The sequence below is a fragment of the Anguilla rostrata genome, chromosome 3, assembly GCF_018555375.3.
Source record: "Anguilla rostrata isolate EN2019 chromosome 3, ASM1855537v3, whole genome shotgun sequence".
In the NCBI taxonomy this organism is placed as follows: Eukaryota; Metazoa; Chordata; class Actinopteri; order Anguilliformes; family Anguillidae; genus Anguilla; species Anguilla rostrata.
Window position 1 is genome coordinate 58,894,313 of NC_057935.1, and position 9,912 is coordinate 58,904,224.

The window sequence follows — 9,912 nt, forward strand, 5'->3', positions numbered from 1 at the left end:
GCTTCAGTTTAGCAGCGAAGATATTACGGAGATTATCTGTGCTGAAATACAAGATAGAAATGTAATATATTTGATGAAGCGTATTATTTTGGATATGGAATACACTATATACACAAATATAAATGGTCAAAAAAAATTCTTAGTTTTCAAAATTGAATTAAAATGTTACTTCAAGACACTGCAAAGTAGCCTACAAGTAAAGGAAATGCAGAAAACTAAATACATATGAAGCCTTGTTTTTTTGTCCTTTTAAGTATGTAATGCATACCCCGTGCTGTTTAATTGCTATGCTCATGTTTAATGTATATTCAGTTAAATTTTTATCTCTTAATTATTTTCTGCTAATGTACATATGTCTCCGTATTTTTGGACTCCAAAGCAAATTTAGTGATGACCTGCCTACTTTACAATGGCTGTTATCAGAGCACTCGAAACTTGGTCCAAACCAGGAAGTCATTCAAAAAAAGCAGTTTATACAACGACAGTTTATATTATAGATAAATGTGTGCATGCATGTACGGGTGCATATTATTAAATATTTTAATGCTGCTTTTAACACCTTTATTTTATTTCATTTTTTGCACTGTTCCTGTCCACTGTGTAGTTCCAGCGAACATGGTCTGCCTCTCTCCTCGTAGTGCCGCCCGCACCCCCTCCTCCCCCCCCCCATTGTGGGGGGGGGGGGGGGGGTGGCGAAATCTAGTCTTTTCCTTGAATCTAAAATCTTGTCCATCAAAGAATCAATGCCACAGTCTTGAGTTACAAGTCACCTTTCCCAAACCGCAATGCCACTCCTTGTCCAGTTTAGCATCAACAGGAGGCACGGGAGAGATTTCGGGTGTCGGATCTACGAGTTCAGGCTCCTTTTGGGACCGGAGGTCGTTGGTCTCTGCGGGGTCCTCGGGTGTTTGGGGCACGGCCTTGCGAGAGAGGTGTGGTTTAACTTTGGTGTTGGGCCTGGGAGGGGGCGACTGCTGGCAACAGAATGCTTCAAACCTAGTGTGTTGCTGTAGACTGGGTTCTCTGTCAGGGGGACAGAGAGAAAGAGAGAGAGGGGGGAGAGGAGAGAGAGAGAGAGAGAGAGAGGGAGGGAGAGGGAGAGAGAGAATGAGACAATATACAGATTAATACTGCCCGTTATTGTGTCTAAACCTGTGCACAAAAAGATTTTTCTGGTCAGATTTTGTCAATAGAACAAGAGTGGCAGGGATATAAATACATGCGTTCAAATACAAAACCAAAGGAGGTGAGCTCCACCAATCACTGGGCTCATTGGTAACAACAACAGAACAGAACGGCAACTGCGATTGGTGGATACTTACCTCCCAGTGTGACATCACAACCACTTTATCCCTACTTTATTATCCCAATATGTGGAGGGAAAAAAAAAAAAAAAACTGTATTTGTGTTCATTTACATTTACGTGTTTATGTAGATTCTGACGAATATCAGGAAGTAGTTTAATGCACTTAACAGCTTGCCAGGACACAGATCCTCAGGGTATTCAACTTCAATGGCTGGATACGTTCAACTCTGGAGCCAAAATGGTGAGCCTAGATGGGCTGAATGGCCTGCTCACTTCATTATGTATTCTAATGTTCTAGATGGGCTGAATGGCCTGCTCTCTTCATTATGTATTCTAATGTTCTTATGGTGTGTCTAATTTGCATTGTGCTGACCGTCTTCCAACGCATTCCAAGTTACTCTGGGGGAGGGGCATAACAATGCAATTAGCCGCTAGCCAAATAAGCAGGAAGTACGTACGTCTGGACTCCCTCTCCATCCGGACTCTGCATCTCCAGCACAGGATGACAATTCCCACCAGTGTCACAACCAGGAAGACGCTCCCAGCACCCACGACGGCCCAAACCCACCAGGGTACAACGGCACCCTTCACGTGCTGGGGGGAGGGGGCACCAGCTTATGTAAAAGGGGAAATTGAAAAGGGGGAGGGGGTCGGGTGGGGCAAAAGTGGCAGCATAAATATAGGGATCAATGTTTCATACAGACACTGGTTCATTCAAATCAGCTGACATAAGATCGGCTTATACACTGTTATTTTCTTTCTCTCAAAGAGTTCTGCATATGCTCAACATCTTCATGATTTTTGACAGCAATTTGGTCCTACAGCACCTGGAGTGAAAACTGCATCTATAAACCTCTTCATTAATTGCAATTCCTATATAAATTGCCATCACCATGGTAACAGTTAATGTGACTTCATAGATTCAGCAGCTGTGTGGAAATTTGTAAAGGAAACCAGCTGTGCTGCCTATTGTTCTGTACCTTAAAGGTGAAGCAGAGGTACACATCTCTACTGTGAGCATGGTAAGCTCTAGTAAAATTAATGGACCCTACGATGAAAACAGACATCTTAACTGGTCACGGGAGAATTAAGTGTTAATTATGTAAAAATGTTTTGCCATTTTATTACCCTGTACAATGTCTCTTGCCTCAGCTTGTCTAATCTGATGACACTTCATGCTCTTACACCATGGCAGTACTGTGCAATGGGGACAGGATGTCCTTTGATGGCTTTTGTCGTGAGAGTGACAAATTGTGTGTGCGTGCGTGTGTGTGTGTGTGTGTGCGTGCGTGTGTGCGTGCGTGTGTGCGTGTGTCCGTGCGTGTGTGCGTGCGGGTGGGGATTTTCAGATACTCACCGACGATGACAACGACCTCAGTCCCGTTGCCAAAGAGGCACCGTAGCGACGGGATCTCCATGCAGACTGAGCAGCGGTACCAACCGCTGTCCTGCAAGCCGGGGTCCACCAGGGTCAGATTGGACCCCGAGGATCCGGACACCTGCCGCACAAGCCTGTCGTCACGCCACTCCTCCGTCCGATTGGCTGAGGCCAGGCCGACGGAGCCCTGATTGGCCAAGACCAAGCCGGAGGAGATCCACTGGCAGTCACGCGGGGACGTGCCGTTCGGCCGGGGGCAGCGGTCCCAGCTCACCCTGATCCTCAGCGCCTCCGAGGGGGGGCGGAAGGCGCAGCTGAGGGTCAGAGTGGACCCAGCGGGGGCCTCCAGGTACCCTGGCTGGTGCACGGCCCCCGTTCCCACGGCGACGCAGACAGTCGCTAGTGCGCCGCCGCGCGTGGCGCAGCATTAGCGTTTCAGGAGCGACAAGAAAGAGAGGTAGTTGGGGACAGAGAGAGAGAGAGAGAGGAAATGGGGAAGAAAAAGGGGATCAAAGGATAGGAGATAAGGAGGACCAAGAGGGGACAAGCGAGCAAGATATCAACATTGCAGGCATACAGCAGATGCTCGTATCCAGAGCGACTTACACAACTTTTTGTTTATTTTTTTTACATAGCATTTACATCGCATCTATTTATACAGCTAGATATATACTGAAGCAATGCAGGTGAAGTACCTTGCTCAAGGGTACAACAGTAGTGTCCTAGCAGGGAATCAAATCTATTATCAATTTTTTACCCATTTATTAACCTGGTACATCAGAGAATAATAAACCAGTATTGCTGAGAAATACAACTCTTACCAAAACATCCAATGGGAAAAGCAACAGTTTTCTAAACCTTTTGAAACTTTTTGAAAGGCACACTAAAGCACACTGAAATGTCAACAAGCTCCCAATTAGGTTGCTGAACACACCTTTAAGCTCTTCCATAATTTTTTTCTTAAATTTATTAACACAATGCAGCTTCAGTCCGTTATCGTTTGCTTTGTCTTTGAAGTCTTTATTTTCTACCAAATGGTTAGTTTTTGTTGCCGTATGTCCGCACTTTTACCAATTAGGTTGATTCACCTCCGTCTGCAATTTGATCAGTTTAAACAGTTTTAAATATTTTCCCCTCTCTTTTTGTAATTGTTCGTAATATAACACAATGTGAATACTTCATTCTTCATGCAATGGAATAGCAATTTCTAACATAATGTGGCTTAAGAGAGTGCGTAATCCCTCTTGACCTGAAAAAACTATTTAAGAAAAATTAAAGGTTTGTTAAAATTTATCTCCTCTAGATTGTGTACCCTCTTATGCGACATTTTAAGCCTTGCTTTAGGACTGATGTTGATAAAAGTTCATTTAGTGTTTCCGCACCGTACCCATGGAACAAATTTCAAAAATATCTCAAGCTGACTTCCTTTGTTTAGTTTAGTACCTAGAAAGGTACAATCGCTTGTCACTAGTACCCCCCCCCCCCCTACTGAAAAAGAGATCTTGGTCTCAATAGCCCCCCGCCCCCCCTCCCCCTCCCCCGCTTAGATAAAGGATAAATTAATAAAATAACTGTAAAAGGTAGCTTACCTGTGGTGACCAGCAGTAGGCTGACCACTTGTCTACGGATATCCATTATTCTGAAGGTGGTCAGTGACTGTCAGTTTACCCTTTCACCGATTGTCAGCGGTACTCTCTCACGTTTTGACAGGAAATGGAGCTCTACCTCGGGACGGAATGTGTGTCGGTGTGTTTGTGTGTGTGTATAAGGGGGGGAGGGGGGGGGCGGTGTCAAGCCCATACTGCCACGAAAATAAAAATAGAGGCCGTTTCTGGGCTTCCAGTTCGGTTAGGGCACTGCGCCGTGGAGCAGGAACGAGCCCCACGCTTTCGGACCGAACCAGGACCGCACCAGGACCACACCAGTACCGCACCAGCGCCGACTCTGGCTGGTAGGTTCATAGAGCATCGAGCAACTGGCGATTGCTTTGCCCACGGTAGTGGGAGCATGCAGTTCGTTTGGGGGGGGCTCTGCATTACATCTAGCCACCCCTGCTAGTTGAACAGGAACCCGTGGACTGCATGGGGGCGACATAGCTCAGGAGGTAAGAGCGGTTGTCCGGCAAGGGTTGCCAGTTCGATCCCCCGTCCTGGGCGTGTTGAAGTGTCCCCGAGCAAGACACCTAACCCCTAACTGCTCCCAGCGAGCTGATCGGTACCTTGCATGGCAGCCTTTCACCGTTGGTGTGTGAGTGTGTGTGTGTGTGTGTGTGAATGGGTGAATGAGAGGCATCAATTGTAAAGCGCTTTCGATAAAAGTGCTTTATAAATGCAGTCCATTTACCATTACGTTTAAGCTGCATATGAAGGGACTTCCTCTGACTCAACTTTATGCAGACCGGGGACACCACAAAATGTTATCGGGGAGAACCACAGTCATCTGCACCAAATTTGAGTAGAAATCTGACATGCTCAGCACCACATGTCAAGGGGCAGAACCCCTCCCATACTCACCAATCACCAGTTGTGTGTCAACCTGTGGAGCTACTAGCCATGTTGGGTGCCAAATTTATATATATATATATATATATACATTTTTTTTAATTAAAAAAAGTAATAAAGAAGTTAAACAGACACAAGATGTCATACAGCAAGCCTCAGTCAGGCTTCTTGCGGTTTCTTTGGCGCGCTGCTTGCTGACAGGATGTGGTTAAGGCCTACACAAAGAACAAAAGGTGTTGTGTTTGCTTGTGCAAGGAACCCATGGTAATTTTCCCCTTTCACCAAGAAGTGTGAAATTTTCCCCTTTCACCATGATTCAACACCAGGACAAGGCATGTAAAAGGCAAATGAATAATCTTCAACTATTTAAATACATCAAAACCACTGCAATCTTGCTACTCAACCACTTACGCCCCATCCCCAAGTTGTTCCACTTCCTATATCGACAGAGATGCGCGACAGGACAGCAGCACAGAACGCTCGCACAGAATGCGATTATATAAGCACGAAGATTCGCACAGAACAAGAATCGTGTGGACTACTGCGGTGCACCCACATCACGGGCACAAAAGTTATTAACTAACGCCGAGGAAGAGGAACACGTCTTGCACTTGGCGGGAGCACGCAAGGTAACACTCGTCATCAGTTTATTTTTTCAAAGTGCACTCGTACCAAACCCCCTTAAACAAAAGAAAACCCCCAAGACAAGACGCTTCTTCTCCCGCCGTCCAACTCCCATCGCGACAGGCTGCATGAAGGCAGCCGACAATCCTTGTAGGCTACGTGCGAACTGCATTTCCCAGCATGCAGCGTGACACAAACGCACGAGATACAAAGGATCGCGTCGCTTTGGGAGAGATGCTGCTGCGCTCTCAGCCCGACAACATCAGCACCAGCTTGCTTAACCGTAGTCGCTTTGGATAGCCAAGGCGGAGGGAATACGAAACAAAAACCGATCAAATTGTTCCGGATCTGCGGACCGGCTCCATGGGGGAACAGAGGGTAAGTTCAAGCTGGCGTGGTGTGAGCATAACGGGCTCGATTTCCCGGCTTATTATAGCCAAGACAAAGAAAGGCACAGAAAAACGCAGGCGACACGGATGAAAAATGTTTTTGTTGCTGAGATTTTCATCCTACACATTAAACTCGTTTCCAGCCTGCTGTTGTGTTAAATAACCTGCTTGTAGTTAAGAGAGTGTGTCGTTAGACCAGGATTTCAGTACGCCACACATCTACTGTATTTTTGAGGTGATATAAATGTATAAATGTGTCCGGACATTGTTCAGACCGTCACCACGGCGTATTCCATTGGCCGTCCCGCTATCGACAGTCCACATCTGACATTGACAGGTTCTTGGATTCTTGCGTTTCTGCGATTCTTGGATCTGCGTTACTCTTCAAAAGAAAGACGAAACTATCTGCAGTGTCATGGTAGCAGGGTACGACGTTGGCAGTTGAGTTGTCTTTTGGCTGAGAAATGTGCAGGTATACGTCCATTTCCTCCGTGACCCCGCGGTAGTGGTCTTAAAAACGCAGACAGGGTGGGGTGTGTGTGTGCGCGTGTGTGTGTGGGCATGTTTTACAATCTTTGTGAGAACCAAATGTCCCCACAAGGATAGAAAGATGAGGAAAACTATGCAAGGTGGGGACTCTTTGCTGGTTCAAGAGGCTGTTTTAGCGTTAGGAGTTAGGGTTAGGGTTAGAGGTTACGGAATGAATGTAAGTCAATGCGAAGTCCTCACAAGTATAGCAATACAAACATGTGTGTGTGTGTGTGTGTAAAATCCTAGCTAATTACGTTCACAGAATGACAGGCCAATTTTAATTGTTTTGCGACCGATCAGGGAACATCCTGTCTCTCAAGAATTTATGGGTGTGTTTAGAGGCAGTAATTAAAAGGTGAAGCTTCACGTGCCTCGTAGTGGCTGGAGGTACTATGTAGTGTTTGGATTTGCCGGTGTTGGATAGGGAGGAGTCATAGAGAGATACTTCAAATTAGCTAGGTGTAGGTACCAGGTAAGTCTGACCTATTCAGCAGACATATCATCTGCTCAGATATGACTGGCACTGTCATTTCCAGTCATTCTTGCTTGACAGTGAGCTCAGAGAAGTGGTGGTACTGAGTACTGATGACAGTGTGAGGTTTCATTAACTCTGATGGGTGAAGCTACACTGAGCTACCATTGGCTTGTCTGAACCAATCAAAACAATCAAAACATATCATTGGTTCAACCCGGGGAGTCACTGGAACTGTATAGCGGTGGTGCTCATTTTTGGTTGCGAGAACCGCGGTTGTGTGTCGGGGGCTGTTGGTGTTTGATTTACCTCTGAACTCTGACCTTTGACACTTTTACCCCCATGTGACCGGCGTCTGTGCCTCAGGAGTCGCTGCGGAAGATCTCCACCACCTTGGCGCTGAAGAATGAGGAGATCCAGAACTTCATCTGCTGCCTGAAACAGAGCCTGCAGAACCTGGAGGTACGGTATGGACCGGGGCCCGGCCCAAGCGCCGCCACCCCGAAGGAACACAGCCACAGGCCGTATTATAGTTTATTAAGATTCAGGACAGAACACCAATATTGCCCTTGCCTGTGGCCTTCCGTAAGTACCTGTCAGGTACGTGTCATTTGGGAAGTATCGGCTTTAACGGTGGAGACGCAACTTTCAATGTTGAAAATACGCATCTGACAATCTGGCTAGCCTACGGCAGTATGGATAGTCGATTCTGAACTTCGGGGCCAGCGGTGCTGTTGGTTTTCACTCCTCCCCTCCGATCGCGGACTGATTTAAACCTGACGCACCTGGTGCGCGTAATCTCTGGTCAGTCAGGGACGTTACTGGACCGTGAACCACTGGGTAGAAGAGAAAAGGCGGCCGTACCGCTAACCTCTGGGGCCAGATTTGAGTGTCGCTGGTCCGTGGAACGTCTGTTGAACTTTGATGTTTCGAACGTGCCGGTTGACTCCGCCCCCCTCTGTCCCCTGCAGTCGAACTCCAGCCGGGTGCTGGGGGACCTGGAGGCGGAGTTTAGCTCCCTGTACTCCGTGCTGGACGAGCTGAAGGAGGGGATGGTGACGCGCATCAAGCAGGAGAGAGCCAGCCGCACGTATGAGCTGCAGGTCCGGCCGACTTCCGCCTGTCTGTCTGTCTGTCTGTGTGTCTCATCTGTCTGTTTCTGTCTGTCTGTGTGTCTGTCTGTGTGTCTCATCTGTCTGTTTCTGTCTGTCTGTGTGTCTGTCTGCATGTCTGTCTGTGTGTCTGTCTGTCTGTCTGTCTCATCTGTCTGTTTCTGACTCTCTGTCTCATCTGCCTGTTTGTGTCTGTCTGTATGTCTCATCTGTCTGTCTGTCTGTCTGTGTGTCCGTCTGTCTCATCTGTCTGTTCCTGCTTGTCTGTTTGTCTGTCTGTCTCATCTGCCTGTTTGTGTCTGTCTGTCCGTCTGTTTGTGTCCATCTGTCTCATCTGTCTTTTTCTGTCTGTCTGTTTGTCTCATCTGTCTGTTTGTGTCTGTCTGTCTGTGTCTTTGTCTGTCCGTCAATCAGTCTGTCTGTCGGTCTGTACGTCCGTCTGTCTGTCGCTCTATGGCTGTCTGTCTGTCCATCCGCCTATCTGTTCGTCTGTCTGTCTCATCCGTATCGATGCAGATCTGTTGGGAGATACCCGAACCAGTCCTCTAATCGATGTTGACATGATTACATAGGTGCGAATGCACACGCCGTAAGGTATAATAAATCATATAGTGTGCTTCTTTTTTCTCTTCCCCTTCCTCTGTTAACCCCCTCAGAGCCAACTGAGCGCGTGCACCAAGGCCCTGGAGAGTTCCGAGGAGCTGCTGGACCTGGCCAATCAGACGCTGTGCAGCTCCGAAATGGACGGCTTCAACCGAGTAGGCCCCCCCCCCCCCCCAACCCGTGGAGGACAGTTGGCACAGTCACATTCTAATTCAATACGTGGGGTTAAAATGTTAAAATGTAGTCATAGGAAGAAAAAAAAAAAAACTAATTGTGAAAAATGAAAACACTCCAGTTGCGTAGCCAGTGTAGCACTTGCTCTGAGTGCTGTGGGTTGCCGGGGAGATCTTTCTCTCTCTCTCTCTCTCATTACATTGCAGGCATTTAGCAGACGCTCTTGTCCAGAGCGACTTAGACAACTTTTTACACAGCATTTACACTACATCCAATTACACAGCTGGATATATACTGAAGCAGTGCAGGTTAAGTACCTTTAGCTCAAGGGTACAGCGGCAGTGTCCTACCCGGGAATCGAACCGGTGACCTTTAAGTTACAAGACCAACTCCTTACCCATTATACTGAACTGCTGCCTCTCTCTCACTACCACGCACTCTTATCTGTGATCGGAGTGACGGAACGCCACTCAACTCTCTTCTCTCTCTCAATCCCTGTCTCTTCCCCCTCTTTTTTTCCCCACCCGCCCCCCCCCCCCCTCCTTTTCCCTCTGACCCTTGACCCCTGACCCCTGACCCCAGGCGGCCAAAGAGATAAAGGATAGGTACAGTAGCGCTGTCTTTTCTTCAACGGTGTCCTGCGGTCTCCATCCATAACTCCATCTACTCGCGCACGCTCTTATTCCAGCACACACTGAGTTATATTTAGGGATTGAGAAGACGTTCTTCTCCCTCATTTATAATACCCATTTATACAGCTGGGTAAGCAGGTCAGCTGAGGCTGCTTGCTTGTGAAGACTAAAGCAGCGGCTCACCTGGGAA

At 47.4% G+C, this 9,912-nt stretch overlaps 2 protein-coding genes across 3 annotated transcripts in view; one reads left to right on the plus strand and one right to left on the minus strand.

Moving 5' to 3' along the window:
• Nucleotides 1–92: 92 nt before the first annotated feature.
• Nucleotides 93–4,461, minus strand: LOC135251370 (uncharacterized). The gene is made up of 4 exons (XM_064328747.1): nucleotides 4,274–4,461; nucleotides 2,664–3,083; nucleotides 1,765–1,920; nucleotides 93–1,023 (listed from the first exon to the last, which is right to left on the minus strand). The coding sequence occupies exons 1-4, from the start codon at nucleotides 4,317–4,319 to the stop codon at nucleotides 848–850; spliced, it is 798 nt and encodes a 265-aa protein (XP_064184817.1). The 5' UTR covers nucleotides 4,320–4,461; the 3' UTR covers nucleotides 93–847.
• A 1,226-nt stretch (nucleotides 4,462–5,687) lies between these two features.
• LOC135251365 (fibronectin type III and SPRY domain-containing protein 1-like) overlaps nucleotides 5,688–9,912 on the plus strand; it is an 11,927-nt gene continuing 7,702 nt past the window's right edge. Inside the window, exons 1-5 of one of the 2 annotated variants that reach the window (XM_064328740.1) lie at nucleotides 5,688–6,187; nucleotides 7,568–7,663; nucleotides 8,173–8,304; nucleotides 8,970–9,071; nucleotides 9,673–9,695. In XM_064328740.1, coding sequence (XP_064184810.1) covers nucleotides 6,173–6,187; nucleotides 7,568–7,663; nucleotides 8,173–8,304; nucleotides 8,970–9,071; nucleotides 9,673–9,695 — 368 coding nt within the window. In that variant the 5' untranslated portion in view covers nucleotides 5,688–6,172. The remainder of the gene's footprint in view (nucleotides 6,188–7,567; nucleotides 7,664–8,172; nucleotides 8,305–8,969; nucleotides 9,072–9,672; nucleotides 9,696–9,912) is intronic. The other variant, XM_064328739.1, reaches the window with a different exon arrangement.